The 16,724-nt window shown below is 35.4% G+C and overlaps 1 protein-coding gene across 27 annotated transcripts in view; it reads left to right on the top strand.

Annotated features, from left to right (window-relative positions):
* MED23 (mediator complex subunit 23) overlaps positions 1 to 16,724 on the top strand; it is a 52,864-nt gene that overhangs the window by 10,262 nt on the left and 25,878 nt on the right. For 13 of the 27 annotated variants that reach the window (XM_081529069.1, XM_081529072.1, XM_081529064.1 and 10 more), the window contains 8 exons: positions 52 to 147; positions 5,961 to 6,161; positions 8,436 to 8,579; positions 9,853 to 9,998; positions 11,033 to 11,278; positions 13,440 to 13,582; positions 14,901 to 15,075; positions 15,714 to 15,877. In XM_081529069.1, coding sequence (XP_081385195.1) covers positions 52 to 147; positions 5,961 to 6,161; positions 8,436 to 8,579; positions 9,853 to 9,998; positions 11,033 to 11,278; positions 13,440 to 13,582; positions 14,901 to 15,075; positions 15,714 to 15,877 — 1,315 coding nt within the window. Of the gene's footprint in view, positions 1 to 51; positions 172 to 694; positions 713 to 5,960; positions 6,162 to 8,435; positions 8,580 to 9,852; positions 9,999 to 11,032; positions 11,279 to 13,439; positions 13,583 to 14,900; positions 15,076 to 15,713; positions 15,878 to 16,724 lie in introns of all 27 variants that reach the window. The other 14 variants (XM_081529067.1, XM_081529057.1, XM_081529068.1 and 11 more) reach the window with 4 other exon arrangements.

Raw genomic sequence — 16,724 nt, 5'->3', positions numbered from 1 at the left:
TGAACATTAACTCTGATCTTGAAGCAATGATTTTCTTTATTTTCTTTAAAGGATCTGTTTGAACCACAGACTGCTTTGTTGAGATATGTTTTGGAGCAGCCTTATTCCAGGGATATGGTCTGCAATATGCTAGGTTTAAATAAGCAGGTACTGTACTGTGCTGGAAACCTAGTAAATTCTGCATAGAATCTGCACTATTCTTTTCTCTTTTCTTTGCTATAGCTAACTGAGCAAAACAGTTAAGAACTATTTGATGATTTTTTTTAATATATGGTTTATTAAGTAATGTATTGTTTCTATCATTTATATATTGCTTTAAGAATGTTTAAATTAAAAAGGAGATTATTTTAAAAGTTGGTTTATTTTGCATTGCTTTTTTTTCTATAAGGCCAGTTTCAAGTATACCTTTTGCCAGAGAAACCTACACATGACTTAACCATAATTTTTGACTGTTTTTTTTTTTGTTTGGGTGTCTATTTTTATAACCCTTGGTATCTTCAGTGTGGCCTCAATTGCTGGGTTTTTTTTTTTTTTCTTTTTGGTGTATGTTTTTGGTGGTTTACCATGTGGGCGGGTTTGTGCTGACTCTGGGTTCCTTGAGGCTGGCCTCATAGTCACTGTTTTGTCTTTTCTTTTTTTCTTCCTTTATTTTTGTTCTGTCCTGTCTTGTCCTGCCCATCCTCCAATGCTCTAGACCTTGAACATTGCTCAGGTATGTTCACAACCTTACTGTTGTATTGTGACTAACGATACGCTGGCCGCTTTGTAGCCACTGATTCCATTTAGAGAATACATGTATGGTCGGGGCTTGAAATTGGCAGGACCATGCTGAGACCAAGGCCACTAAAATGAATTTCTTCTTGGGATATGAGAGTTGTTTTTGGTGGATTGTTTTTGGTTTTGGTTTTTGGTGTTTGTTTTTTTTTTTTAAATATTCTTTTTTTTTTTTTTAAATCAAGAGACAACACCTGGCACTTGATAAAGCCTGTCACTTTTTGATGAGTTGTTTTTCCTTCCCACTCCATTTTACTGTTTTTCCTACTTTAGGGCTAAAGCTAGCCTGGTGGAATTTTCAGAGATGGAAAGATTTGTGGTGGCCTTTATCTTTCCAGATAATTAAAACTTAAACAAACAACACCATCAATAAACATACCTGCCTTGCTTTGCCTAAAAACAAAAACAAATTAAAAACAAAACAAAAAAAAAAGAGAAAAAAACAGTTTAACAGAGATATGTTACTTTTACAAGGTGGAGTGGTAAGCTTTACATGGGGAAGTTTTTTTTGGAAACGTGGAGATTGACTAAGAAATGTCACACTCTTAGGTGACCCCACACCTGCTTGACAAACACCCTTCTTTGTCAGTCTTTGCCGGAAGTGACCCCCTCCTGGAGTGAGCGCTTCTCAGCGGAAGCCCACCTGTGGCAGGAGGAACACGAAATGGCCAGACTTTATAAAACAAACTCTTATACATTCCCAAGTCTGTTCCAGGACTTTTCACCTTTGAGATTTTAAGCAAAATAGTGGTTCTAATTATTTTTGTTAAAAATTTTTGAGCCCAGCATATTAAAATAGATCAGCTTTTTGATTGTAATAAGACGTTCTTGTCCACATTATATAAAATAGCGTTGCTGTTTGCAATACTATAGTGAAGGTTGTGCCAGTGCTTCCATATATAAAGCCCTATTTTTAAGGACATATAGCTTGGCCATAAAACTTGCTCAGTGTTGAAACTTTGCATGCCAAACCTCACCCTAGTAGCAGTATCTCTTTTATTATTTTAAGTTTTTTCTTCTGAAAAATTTACCAAGTCTCCTTGTTTGGACAAGCCTTTGTTCATGTGAAACTGAAACTGCTTCACACCACAGTATCTGACAGTTACCTCACATAACCTGTCAATGTAACATCTTAAACACCAAGTCATTAACTTTGATGAGCTTTCACTTGAGTTAGAGGTAAGTATTCAGTTAACCTTGAAAGAATGCTTTCATGCTATGTCTTAAACCTAATTTTTGCAATGAACTTTAAGGCATACTTGACTCAGTTTATTTTTGCAGTTTGTTGAATAAACATACCCATGGTCATTTGAGTCCCACCCCCCAGATACCCTTAGCCATCCTTTACTTTTTGCTTTTGGAGGGCAGCTCTTCTCAAACGAGAAATTGACATAATTTAGAGAAGGATATTTCTGATCTGATCCGTTTAATAACAAGTTTCAACCTAAAAAAAGTTTATGACTAAGACATAAATCCGTAAAAAATAAAGTTTATAATGGAAATGCTGACAGAACATTATTAGTATTGATCCCACTGTAGTGTAAACATTGCCAAAAGTTCACAATTCATTAGTAATTGTTTTGGTAGAAAACACTGTAGTGAGTGGATTTATAAATGTAAGATATATGCCCAATTGACATATTGTTTTTACCACCTAGAAAGTAGGGTGGGAAATGAGAGCACACTGTATAAGAAACATATGATTAAATATTAACAAGTTATCACGTCTTTTATCATTACAGAACTATATCCTGCACTATACTTTCTTATCCTTTCTCTAGCAATGCAATAATTTACTTAAAGCTTTGAAACCTTTTAAGAGCTGTCCATATTGTATTTTCCAGTAGGAATTAGGCTATGGTATTTTATCCTAAAATCAACTGCATTCAAAAGGTCGTAAATAGCCCAGTTCTGTGACCAATAGGGTAGAGTGTTCACAGTGGAAGAATCCTGTTTTGTGTGTTTGCATAACAGTTTGTATTCCTTCTACTGAAAAAGAACATTACAAAACAGATTCATTCCTCAAGCTCTTATGTGGTGGTGTATGAACTCTGACTATGCTGAGATACTGAAGTACTAGACTGATCATTCAGTTTGTCCTTAAAAGGCACCACTGAAAGTGGTATTAACTGGCAGGCGACTCCAGTTCTGTTTGGTAGAGAATATGATAAATGAAATACAAAGGGATTTTTCTTCCCAAGTTGTCCTGAATAAAACTTCTTTAAAATTAATTTCTATCTCTGAAATAATGGTTTTTAAATTAACCAATGCCTACCTAAGTGCATGGGCTTCCCAGGTGGCACTAGTGTTAAAGAACCCACCTGCCAGTGCAGGAGACAAGAAACACAGGTTCAATCCTTGGGTTGGGAAGAGTCCCTGGAAGAGGGCATGGCAACCCACTGCAGTATTCTTGACTGGAGAATCCCATGGACAAAGGAGCCTCGTGGGCTACAGTCCATGGGGTCTCAAAGAGTTGGACACAACTGAAGCAACTTAGAATGTGCACACCTAATTATAATATGTTAAAATTGTACCACGTAAGCAGTACCAAAACCATTACATGGAAATATCAGGGGCCAGTTATTATAGGATATGGTTACTAAAACTGAAAGCATTATTATTTGCCATTTTAAATAGTGGTGGAAAAAAAACCAAGGGCATGGGTGGCGTTAATATTCATCTTTCCATTAATGCCTTGTGCCTGATTTTCAGACTGAAAATCTAAAATAAGTTTCCAATACAGTTTGAACCATTGTGCGGAAATTAAAATGCTGAATTTAGATGCTTACTGTTAAAAAGAGCTTTAACTAAACATGCATATATGTATGATGTAAGCTAATTCAACTTATATACCTACATCTTGAAGACTTAAACTTATGAAAGCTTTCAGCAACTTGTGAATAGTCGTAGACATAGCATCCATTGGCTACCAGTCTAGTGATTGATAATTAGCCTTTATTCATAAGTCATTAAACTGATTTACAGATTTGTTCCACTTTACAAAATAATTTATGTGGTAGAGAGTCTTAATTTTAATGTACTTATCTTTTAGCAGTTGAAAGCTAAAACAAAACTTACTCTAAAGTAGTTAGCAGCACGGCTCATTTTATAATCCATACTTCTTCTCTCTCTCTTCTTTTTGGTATTATTAAAATTGGCAAGTAAAAGAGGAACATAAGTTTAAGCTATCCCTAAGCTTGGTTTGAGAACTATCGTTGGATTTAACCAAAAACACCTGGGAAATACAGAGTTAATTCTGACAGATGTTCTTCTACCCTCAGACTAAGTAGCTGCATTTGGTGCCCTAGATATACCTGACTGAGTTAACTATTAACAGAAAATTCAGGGGTAATCTTGAGTCTTGATACATATTGAATGATTGTCAGCTTTGACTGTAAATTGCCTAGTTCTTACTTTGCCAAAATCTTAGTATTTTTGTTTTCCTCTAAATCATGAACTATTTGACCATAAATCACTACACTTCTAAAAATATGTAGGTTAAAATCCAGTTCTTTAAAACAAATAGCTAGTACTAACATGGAAAACTCAAAAATTGACCCAGGTGCTAAAAACCAACTTTGTTTAGTTTATTCTTTTTTCCTGAAGCAGATTGATGGAAGACTGTCATGGGTGGAGGAATAGATAACAAATTGGTTAGTTTCCAAACTAGAACCAAATTCCCATCACTAACGAAAAATTCCTACTGGAAATCCTGGCTTTACTTCTTTTCACAAATTTTTCTGACTCTTGTATACTTTGAATGATCTCACTCTAAATTTGTGTTGTCTGACACATTTCTTAGGTTGTTGGTGGTTGGCAGAACTAGTGAATTTCAAGCCCTGTACACAGTAGTTTTGCATGCTGATTTAAGAAATAGTTTGTAGTGTTGTCTGTTGCACTTTGCTCTGCTTCATAATGATAATTACATTTGGAGGAAAAGTACTGTAGTCCCAACTGGTGGTGTTAATATTGCTCTTCGTAAAACTGTAATGTGGTTGAACTGTGATCATGGCATTGTGTTTTTGGAAAAATTATGAAACAACCATTGATGCTTACTGTTTTGGATAGATGTTTGTTTTATTTGCATGCTTTAAGGAAGTGCAGCTATATTGGAGCTTTACAAGTTTGGAGCTGGCAGAAAGCATGCAAAAGAGGGGATGCTATTCATTATGTTTTGTTTTTTTCCAAATTCGTCCCCATTTTGCATTTTTCCCCTAAATTTAAAGAAATCATATCCCTTTTTCATGGCAAAAGACTAATAATCATGTCTAAAGTTTATAGGGAAAGCATCTTTATTAGTATTGTATTCATTAGTAAGGCTTCCAACTGCCTGGCTATTAAGTCATATAACATATTTTATTAAAAATATGAAAATGGCTTAAAATATGGCTTAACATTTCTTTTGATAAAAGCTTTTAAATCACTTTAAAAAGCATAAACCTTTTTGCCTCTAGAAAGGGAAGTTGCATTTTCATTTTTAGTGTTTAAACTCAATTCTTTTTCTTGTTTTAGATTTTAAAATAGTCTAATTTAAAATTAAAGCTGCATAATGTTTGACTTCTAAGAGGGAAGAACAGAGCTTTAACTTTGAGGTCTTTTTTTTTTTTTTTAAATAGAGGAAGTTTCCATTTCAGTATCAAATAAGTACCACACGTTGAAAATCAGACATTGAATATTTAAATATACCTCTGTATATAAAGCTAGTGTAAACCAGTGGTGATTACTTTTAAGTAAATAGATCACACACTGCTTTGTTTGCTCTCTTGTCATAATATGTGATTCCTGGAAATCCAAGGTTTTCATATTTTGAGTTAGACTGCAAAATTAATACTGTAATCACCATTTCATGTATCTTTAAAATGATCTTTGTCCAAGAAATAAATAACAGAATTTTCTACTGTGTAGTTCCCTCTGTCATACTGGAACATTGATGTCTGTAGTAAAAGTCAAAAGTTAATGGGAAACCTGTTTTAGGTGAGACCTGAAAACTAATTTTTTATGAAACTCATCCTCTGTGGTAATATAACATGATGCAGCTTTAATGGACTAAACTAGCCTTAACTTTCTAAGTTCAACTTCATTCCATGCTTCTTGGCCTCTTTGTTACAATGAATACCCATTAACTGGTAACTTCTGAAACTAACCGGGAGGCTTTTGGAATACTGTATTTAATCTCTGCCCTACAGCACAAGCAGCGCTGCCCTGTGCTGGAGGACCAGTTGGTGGATCTGGTGGTTTATGCCATGGAGCGATCTGAGACCGAGGAGAAGTTTGATGATGGGGGAACAAGCCAACTCCTCTGGCAGCATCTCTCGAGTCAGCTCATTTTCTTTGTGCTTTTCCAGTTTGCAAGTTTCCCACATATGGTCCTTTCTCTTCATCAGAAGGTAAGTACACACCCTTTTTCACAGCCACTTCACCTGTTGATTAGTATATTTTAGATGGGTGTATATAGTAAACAGAAGTTCCGAGCTCTGATTTCTCTTTTGCTCAGTGCTTTATTTGGGCTCCAAAATCACTGCAGATGGTGATTGCAGCCATGAAACTAAAAGACGCTTACTCCTTGGAAGGAAAGTTATGACCAACCTAGATAGCATATTTAAAAGCAGACACATTACTTTGCCAACAAAGGTCCGTCTAGTCAAGGCTATGGTTTTTCCAGTAGTTATGTATGGATGTGAGAGTTGGGACTGTGAAGAAAGCTGAGCGCCAAAGAATTGATGCTTTTGAACTGTGGTGTTGGAGAAGACTCTTGAGAGTCCCTTGAACTGCAAGGAGATCCAACCAGTCTGTCCTAGGGGAGATCAGTCCTGGGTGTTCATTGGAAGGACTGATGTTGAAGCTGAAACTCCAATACTTCGGCCACCTCATGCGAAGAGTTGACTCATTGGAAAAGACCCTAATGCTGGGAAGGATTGGGGGCAGAAGGAGAAGGGGACGACAGAGGATGAGATGGCTGGGTGGCATCACCGACTCAATGGACATGGGTTTGGGTAGACTCCAGGAGTTGGTGATGGACAGGGAGGCCTGGCGTGCTGCGATTCATGGGGTCGCAAAGAGTCGGACACGACTGAGCGACTGAACTGAACTGAACTTATGGTTTCTTCACTTTTCACTTTCTTGTCACTGTAAAAACTGGATTCAGTTATTTATTCCACATAGTCACAGTCCCAGGACCAGGAGATACAAAATGAAAAAGCACTAATATAGTACCCTCAAAGAGCTCCTTACTGGTGAGAAGATGTAGGTATAAACAATTGGATTATAATAATAATGGAAGCATGTTTCCGTGCAATAGAAATGAAAGAGAAAAGTCCCTGTTAAAGACATCCAAGAATGGCTTTATCAAAGGGGGCTTGAAACTATTACTTGAAAGACAAGTAGAAATTTGCCAAGGGGAAAAGATAGGAAAGTGTTTCCAGGGCAATAAAATGATCGTTTAGAAAGAGGCAGAAATGTGTGAAAACATGAAAGAAAACTATAGAAGGGAAAGTGTTGGTGAGATGAGGAAAGCAGGAAAGTAAGACCAGACATGGAGAACTTTGTATGCCCCTGTATTTGTTCTGAGGATTTAAATTTACTTTGGGAAGTAAATAAGGAATGGAAAGACATCATCAGATACAAGCTGGAAAAAATTACTGCTAAGCATCACATATGGGAACACAGTGATGTAGAGATGAATGAAGCCAAAGTCAGAGGCCAAGAAACTAGTGAGGGAGCTGTTGCAGTGGTCTGGGTGAGAGAGATTGAGGGCCTAAACCAGAAAAGAGGAGGAGCCAGAAACCAGGTAGGCTGGGAAGTAGATTAATAGGACTTGATGGCAATAGGTGACAGAGAGAGTAACAGGAATCTAGGATCACTCACTGGTTTCTGCTTTGGCAGTGAATGAAAGAGGAGGACAATGAATCCAAAACAGAGAATATGTGTGGAAGAGTAAGTGTGTGGGAAGGGTTGGTTTTAGGCATAAGGCTTTATACACATTGAATGGGAGTAAAATAGTGTTGTTATATCTGTAACATCTTGATAGCCTGGATTATCTTGGGGAAATTTTTCATAAGAGTTGTTAAAATCCTTTTAACCACCACTTATTTACCACCCCTATCACCACCACTGGTTTCTGTTACAATCTATAGGAAACCAGGAAAAGTATTTTTGATAACCAGTCCTTGAAGAGTAAAAAATAAATAAATTTAACCTTTTTGTTATAATAATAACAAAGTATGGTATTTTTTTTAATTTATCTATTTTTAATTGGAGGATAGTTGCTTTGCAGTGTTGTGTTGGTTTCCGCCATATATCAACATGAAGCAGCCATAGGTGTACAGATGTTCCCTCCCACCTCCCACCCCAGACTCCTTGTGTTTTGATGCAGTATATTTAGTAATATTCCCATATTAAACTTGATTCTCGTGCACACATACTCAACTTAATTATGTTCTAAAACATTTCATTTTTGATATGCATAGTTGTTTTGGAGATCAAGGAGAAGCAATATTAATTTTAAAAGCTTTGCCAGGTGTGCCTTGAGTAGAGACAAAGTAATCAGTAAATGCCAAAGTTAGATGCTAACTTTCTAAGAACAAGATTTCTCTTTTTTTTCTTTAAACTTTATATATCTGTTTCTTTGACTGTGTAGATGTGCATTTAAACATCTTTTACAGTTGGCAGGGCGAGGACTGATTAAAGGCAGAGATCATCTTATGTGGGTTCTCTTGCAATTCATTTCTGGAAGTATTCAGAAAAATGCACTAGCTGATTTTCTCCCTGTCATGAAGCTCTTTGACCTTCTGTACCCGGAAAAAGAAGTAAGTTTGGCTAGTGTGATTAGAATTATGTCTAGTTTATGTTTAAGAATGTTAGTGTAATTTTGTGAAAAGAGCACTGAACTTGAAAACTGGAAACATGGTTCTTTTCCCAGTTTTTATAATAGCTGTAATCATGGGATGGACATTCAGTCTCTCTTGACATTTGTTCATTTCTATGTAAAATGAATAAATTTAATTAGATTGTTTCTGAAGTTTATCTTTCATCACAGTCAAATCACAGTCGAACATCTAGTATGGCAAGCTCTTTCTTTATATTTTAAAAAGGTTTACAATTTTTTAAGAGCATGAAACTTTTAATCTATACACATTTGAGGACCAAATAACATCAGTATCTGTTAATTTTTTTCTTTTGGTTGTTTGCTAATTGAGTATGTCGCACTAGTAAAGTAAAGTCACTCAGTCGTGTCCAACTCTTTGTGACCCCATGGACTGTAACCTATGAGGTTCCTCCATCCATGAAATTTTCTAGGCAAGAGTACTGGAGTGGGTTGCCATTTCCTTCTCCAATGTCACACTAGTGCTTATTATATAAGGTGTTTGAAATATGGTATGTATTGATGATTGCCATTTTTAGGAACATTTTATTATGGAAATTTTTAAATGCACCAAAAATGTAGAGTAAATTAAAAAAAGAAACTCTCATGTACCCATCACCAAGAAATATTCTTATTTCATCTTTCTTCCTCATCCTGTTTTTCCTTCTCATGTACCCATCACCAAGAAGTATTCTTATTTCGTCTTTCCTTCTCATCTTGTTTTTCCTAATGCTGAATAATTTTAAAGCAAATTCCAGACATCTATGTCATTTCACCCATCAATATACAGTATGTCTGATGCTGCTCATTTATATTGCTTATCTCTTACATGTTGTTGAAAAGCATACACGTGACTCTTAGAAATATTCATGTTTATCATACTCAGTAAAATAATGATATGATTAATTTTTCCATATAATGTGTTTAAATTTTAAAGAATAAAAATTTAATGATTGTGAATACTCTGTGACAGTAGGAAAAACTTGACTAAGCACCTGTGAATTTATGTTATTTTCTTGGAAAGTAGGAGCAATCTTTTAATAGTTTCAATATTTGATAGCTGTTAGATCTTCTGATGTGTATTATTGAACAAAGGATAACTGGAGCTAAATTAATACAGGATATTTTAAAAGAGGTATAGCAGAAATGGATTACTATAATATATATAATTAGTTCACTCTACTCTTTTTTATAATATGCAAATTGGTCTTTTTTAGTTTATCCCAGTTCCTGACATTAACAAACCCCAGTCAACTCATGCCTTTGCCATGACCTGCATTTGGATTCACCTCAACAGAAAAGCCCAAAATGACAATTCCAAACTACAGATTCCAATACCTCACTCCCTAAAGCTTCACCATGAGTAAGTTGTTTGTAGCTTGACAATTCATTTTTTTAATTTAATAGTGGGTTGAAGACTAATGATAACTGTTTCAATATTTATATGAAATATGAAAATCTTCCAACATCCACTGGAGGTAAGGATAAATATTTAATGTGTACATTATAACTAAGAGAACCTGATCAATACCTGCAGCAGAAAGCAACTAGAGGATTAACCAATCCTGTTTATATGTATGGGGAGATATATATATATATATATTTTTTTTTTTTTTTAATTTTCAGGTCCATTTTTGCTTTTATGTATTTTACCTTAGTTAAAATACTTAATTTCCAAAAGTATGTAAAAATGTTTCAGAATATCATAGATTTGAGCCTGATTGAGATATCGCTCACTCCCTGGGTTTCCAGGATTGACTGAACTGATCTGGCTGGCATGCTCCCTTACATCATTTCCAAAGCTATGACTACCCAAAAAAGATGCCCTTTTTTAGATAGGACTGGACTTCCATCAAGGGTATTAATTCCCACTTAGACCTTCTGAAAAAGACTGTCAGATCTCTTCATAGGAGACTTAAGGGTAGTCAGATTTCACATTTCATTGGACTTTAATTGTATGATTAAACATGTTTCCTTAGTGACATCTGTAATGAAGGCATTCGAATGTACTTAAGCACGTAGATAATAGATAGAAGCCTAGTTCATGAATCTGTGACTTATTTCTTCATTATCTGAATCTTAGTGCAGTATATGCAGTACCTATTTAACAAATAACCATTCATTGTTCACTTTTAACTGCTAACATTCTTTCTGAAATGCTTCTTAAACCTTTTGTGTGTCAGCACTCATTTGGCAGAAACTATGATATCTGTAGGAATAAAGATAGTGTATTTGTTCAGTCACTCAGTCATGTCTAACTCTTTGTGACCCCATTGACGGCAGCCCCAGAGCTTGCTCAAACTCTTGCATGAAATTAAACTTTTATAAAAAAAATGCAGATTACCTTTCTGGAATTTATTTGCATTTTTTTCTATGTAATGGAACTTGGAATTTTAGGTTCCTGCAGCAGAGTCTTAGAAATAAGAGTTTACAAATGAATGACTATAAGATCGCCCTGCTATGTAATGCATACTCTACAAATTCAGAATGTTTTACGTTACCCATGGGAGCTCTGGTGGAAACTATTTATGGAAATGGAATTATGAGGATACCACTTCCTGGAACGAGCTGTTTGGCTTCAGGATCTATTACGCCCTTACCAATGAACCTCCTGGATTCGCTGACAGTTCATGCCAAAATGAGGTATATTCTTTTTATTTGTTTGGTTTTATGTCAAGGAATTGATATCAGTGTAGTAAAGACTTGATTTCACAATTATATGTGTATATTTTATGGTCAGATATATTTTAAAAAACCTTTAGGTTTATTCTATAACAAAAATGGTATTGTTCATTATGGGAATTCTAGAATATACATATAAGCCCAAAGAAAATGAAAATAATTGCTATAATCCCTCCTTGAAAAATAAGCATTGTAAAATTACATTTATATATATGTGTTCTGAGTCCTTTTTCTATGTGTATATATATGAATTTATAGGGGGTTTTTTGTTTTTTTTCATAATGTTCTCTTAACTACAGTACTATTTATAGCCACCTTTTTCTCATTGTTGTTGTTCAGTTGCTAAGTTGTATCCAACTCTATTAAACACCTGTTTATTTTCATTTTTTAATTAAACATCTTCTTAGGGCTAGTGCTGTTCAGAACCATCTGTTTTAATTGCTACATAGAGGTCTTTTTTTATGTCTATATGTGATCCTTCAGTCAGTTGCATATTGTTGGATACTGAAATTATTTGCAGTGTTTTAGTGTTATAAAAATGTCTATGAAGATTATCTTTTTGGCTGTCTTTGCACCTGTCCATAGCTCCATTTTTATTAAATAATTTGCTGGAAGTAGAATTACTGCGTCCAGGGATGCACAACCTGTAATACCTTTCTTGTATTGACTATATATAGGGGTGCTTTTAGAATTGACATTTATCGTTTCTAAAAGACATAAAAGGCCCCAAGTGCCCACAGGAGCTAAGCTGATGATGTAAGTGAGTGGTGCCTGGTGCAGCATGCAGGCAAGTCAGGTAACAGTGTGCCAGGAAGCTGTGTATAGAGAGGGATTGTGAATGACTGGAGTGTGTGGGGCTCAACTCACAGTACTGCCACTTGGGCTAATTTCTGTTATGTTAAACTGCATACTAGTGTAGTTAGTTCTTCTAAATGTTTTTTGAAAAGGGCTAGAAATCCAGGTTTTTATTTCTCGACTTTCAACCATTAAATATTGACTCAAGCTTCAGACACTGCATAGGTCAAAGAGAATGTGTGTGTGGGCCTCCAGTTGGGGAGAGCATTGGTACTAGAAAAGCCACTCTGTTTTTCAGACAGTAAATGTTGTGCTAGAATCATACATGCACTTTACTGGCATATGTGATGAAGTTGAGTATAGCCCTGTTAACACCTTATGTTAACAGGTAATCCTGTTAATTAATATTTGGATTTTGCAGTTATTTGTTAAGTGATTCTGTAACAAAAGTTAATTTCTTAAATGGTTTTAGTTACATATTTGGAAAAGAAAAACAGGCTAAAACCATTCAAGCATATTATTGTTTAAAAAAGATTTATTTATTTTTTAATTGAAGGATAATTGCTTTACAGAATTTTGTTGTTTTCTGTCGAATATCAACATGAATCAGCCATTGGTATACATATGTCACCTCTGTCTTGAACCTCCCTCCCATTTCTCTCCCCATCCTACACCTTTAGGTTGATACAGAGTCCCTGTTTGAAATTTCCGAGTCATACAGCAAATTCTCATTGGCTGTCTCTTTTACATATGGTGATATAAGTTTCCATGTTACTCTCTCCATACATCTCACTCTTTCTTGCCCCTTCCCTGTGTCCATAAGTCTGTTCTCTATGTCTGTTTCTCCATTGCTACCCTGCCAATAAATTCATTGGTACCATCTTTCTAGATTCCATATATATATGATACGATATTTATCTTTCTCTTTCTGACTTACTTCACTCTGCATAATAGGTTCTAGGTTCATCCACCTCATTAGAACTGACCCAAATGTGTTCCTTTTTATGGATGAGTGATATTCCACTGTATATATGTATCACAGCTTCTTTATTCCATTCTTAAGAGTTGTACCCAAATTTTGCTGTTTTGTGAACAGAGAGACCCTGATGCAGGTTGAAAGCAACATGGAAACCAGAATCAGTCTCAGGTTGTACAGTGCATCACTACCATGTGTCCTGCATAACCTAAATGACAAAAACAAAGCTGATTCATTTCAGCTAGAAGTTCAGATGTATACCAAGTTCCCTATAAGTAGAATAATCCCTGTATTTATGTTAAAAATCTGGATTTTTATTTTGTTTTATTTTATGTTGTTGTTTCTCCTCAGTCTTATCCACAGCATTGCTACCAGAGTGATAAAACTTGCTCACGCAAAGTCCAGTGTGGCCTTGGCTCCAGCCCTAGTGGAAACTTACAGCCGTTTATTGGTCTATATGGAAATAGAATCTTTGGGCATCAAAGGATTTATCAGTAAGACAGGATTTTCTGGTGTTTTATAACCATTAACCTTTTTCTTCATTCAACATACACTTTTCTAGTTTCTAGGAATATAGAAATGTGCAGAAGTCACTCTCATTGTAGAGATCACCTGCTAATGAGGAAAACAGACAAAAAATATATACAATTGAAATATAAAATTAATAAATCTTACAGAGAAAAATAGAGCAAAAAAGAGGGATAAGGCCCTCACAGAGGGTCAAGGGAATGGGATACATTTTTTAAAAGTTATGGTTAAAAAGTTGGGTTGGGGGGCGGTGCATGTAATTGTACTAGGTGCTTGGGATGCAGTAAACAGAACAGAACAGACTTACCTGTAATCATAAAAACCCATGGTCCCATTTGGCTGGCTTGCTGGTTTGCCAAGGGACAGCAAGTTCCAACTCTGACTGGCAATACGGAGGGCACGTTCCTGCATTGCATTACAATTCAGTGCAATTCAATGTGATACAGTTCAATTGCTTACAATTCAGTTCCTGCATTACAATATCTGTTAATTATTATGCAGTTCTAAATAATAAACACTTTCTAATGTGAAAGTGTTTTTCTGATTTGTGGTAATTCTAATTTTTTACCAATGCAGTATCATTTTAAACATGGTTACTCTTCTTTCTAGATAATTGAAAGTCAAATTAAGCTTTCTTAGCAGAAAGGAGGGGGTATGATATAGTTTATATATTAAAAAATGATCTTCATGCTTCGAAAGGTTGGGAACATTAACTTTATTAAAATAATTTAAAAGATAACTAAATAAAAATAAATGAAGACATGAGGAAGGCTAGAGTAATTTTTTCCCATTTCCTGGCTCTTTACTTTCACAGATGAACTTGACTATCATTTTTCAAATTCCAAAGAAAAAAGCAAATTTGGTGTTACAATAAGAATCTGAATTTTCTTCCCTACAAAGTGAAAGTGAAAGTTGCTCAGTTGTGTCCAACTCTTTGCGACCCCATGGACTATACAGTCCATGGAATTCTCCAGGCCAGAAGTGGGTAGCCATTCCCTTCTCCAGGGTATCTTTCCAACTCAGGGATCGAACCCAGGTCTCCTACATTGCAGGCGGATTCTTTACCAGCTGAGCCACCAGGGAAGTCCTCTTCCTTATAATTAAAGTACAAATTATGGAGAAAATTGAGGAAATATATGTGTGTATTTGTGTATATCTGTGTGTTTGCATGTATGTGTGTTCATGATCAAAATCTTTGCATAGATTTTACTCGATGTGACTTTTCTTTAAGTTTCTTTTAATTCATAGTTTTACTGATTGGTGTCTTAAATTTTCTTCTTAAAGGTCAGCTTCTGCCAACTGTTTTTAAGTCTCACGCCTGGGGTATCTTGCACACTCTTCTTGAGATGTTCAGCTACCGGATGCACCACATTCAGCCCCATTACAGAGTTCAGCTCCTAAGTCATCTTCATACTTTGGCTGCAGTTGCACAAACAAACCAGAACCAGCTCCATCTCTGGTGAGCTCACTGGAGACTGTCTTTCCTTGGATTTGTTAGAAAATTTGTTCGAGATGGTGAACTTAATCCATTACCTTATAATATTCACTGTCATAAAATTCCTCTGCTTCTGGAGTGTTTTATTTCCAGTATAGAAAAAGTAGAGTTCAACTTCTTGAATAGAAACCTACTAAGATGGTTGAATCATTGCTTGGGATCTTTGGACTGAGAACAAGTACTTCCATGACCTTTGACGTTGTGTTTTAACTTAGTGCTTATTTAGGTTATGGTTAAAGTATCATGTTATTTTGATTTTGCTCTAATTGAAAATATATTCCAAATTTTTAAAGATGTCATTTTTGAAATGCTGTGTATCCAGGTGACATTTTTTTTTTTAGTCCTTAAAGCTATACACTATCTTTTTCAGATGCATAAAAATGTCAGATGATTGCTATTAAATTTGACACCTCAGATTTTTAAAAACAAGTTAAGCAAAGCTTGTTTTCACACACAAGAGTTTGTTTTTAATCAAAGAAGAGAAATTTATAGTTTGCATGTTTTCCCATTGTGATTAACCTAGAATTACATTTAATTCTAGAGTTCTGAGTTTATATGCAGCTTAACTTTTTCATGATTGTGTTTGTTCTCCCACCTTGCAGTGTTGAGAGCACTGCACTCAGGCTTATAACAGCACTAGGTAGCTCAGAAGTACAGCCTCAGTTTACACGCTTCCTCAGTGATCCCAAGACGGTGCTCTCAGCGGAATCCGAAGAACTGAACCGCGCCTTGATACTGACCTTAGCTAGAGCGACTCACGTAACAGGTACAGAGAACATGCAGCTGCCAGCAGCAGAAACAGATGTGTCGGAGGGTGCTGTGTCTCCTGACTACTGGGCTGGGGGTGGGAGGGTAACATATTGAAAAGATTCTTCTCACTTGTATCCAAAAAAACCAGTTGTTGTTTGGTTATCTTTACCATTTCAGTCATTAAAGCAAGTTCTTCTGTACTACCATTTTAACTCAGTTCAACATCAGTTTTTAGTCATCTGACATTGGTTTAAAGTCATGGTTCCTGAGCTTTTTGGTCTCAGGACTGCTTTATACTCAAAAATAATAATGATTAAAATTCCCAAACATTTTCTGTTTATATGGATTATATCTATGATATTTCCTTTGTTAGGTATTAAAGTAGGACTTTTTAAGATCTGACTCATCCTAAAATAACAATAAAAAGCCTATTGCATGTTAACATAAATAATGGAATTTTTGGTGTAAAGGAACATAGCTGAATTTAATGTCTAGTATAAAGGAACATAGCTGAATTCTCTTACATTTCACCTATTGTAGATGTTATTTTAGAAGAAGTAAGTAAAAAAAAAAAAACACTGGTTTCACACAGATATGAGGTTGGGAAGGGGAAGAGTATTTTAAGTAGCTTTTTCAGCTAATTATGAATCTGCTTTAATCTCACACAAAATTGAAAAATTGGTAGTTTCTTAAATGTTCGTTGCAATGTGGAATCCAAAGTCCTATCAGGGAACTGTGTACTCTGTCACATTATAATCCACTAATCTATTTTGTACATTTAGTGGATTTTGTGTTCATGCATATTTTAACTTTATGGATTGGTTTTTTGGAAAACATTGGTTTACTGGATTACATAGGTAGTT

Source organism: Giraffa tippelskirchi, chromosome 9 (genome assembly GCF_054371585.1).
Source record: "Giraffa tippelskirchi isolate mGirTip1 chromosome 9, T2T-mGirTip1v1.2.pri, whole genome shotgun sequence".
Classification (NCBI taxonomy): domain Eukaryota; kingdom Metazoa; phylum Chordata; class Mammalia; order Artiodactyla; family Giraffidae; genus Giraffa; species Giraffa tippelskirchi.
Note: the sequence above shows the minus strand (reverse complement) of the source record. Positions and strands in the feature narration are given on the sequence as shown.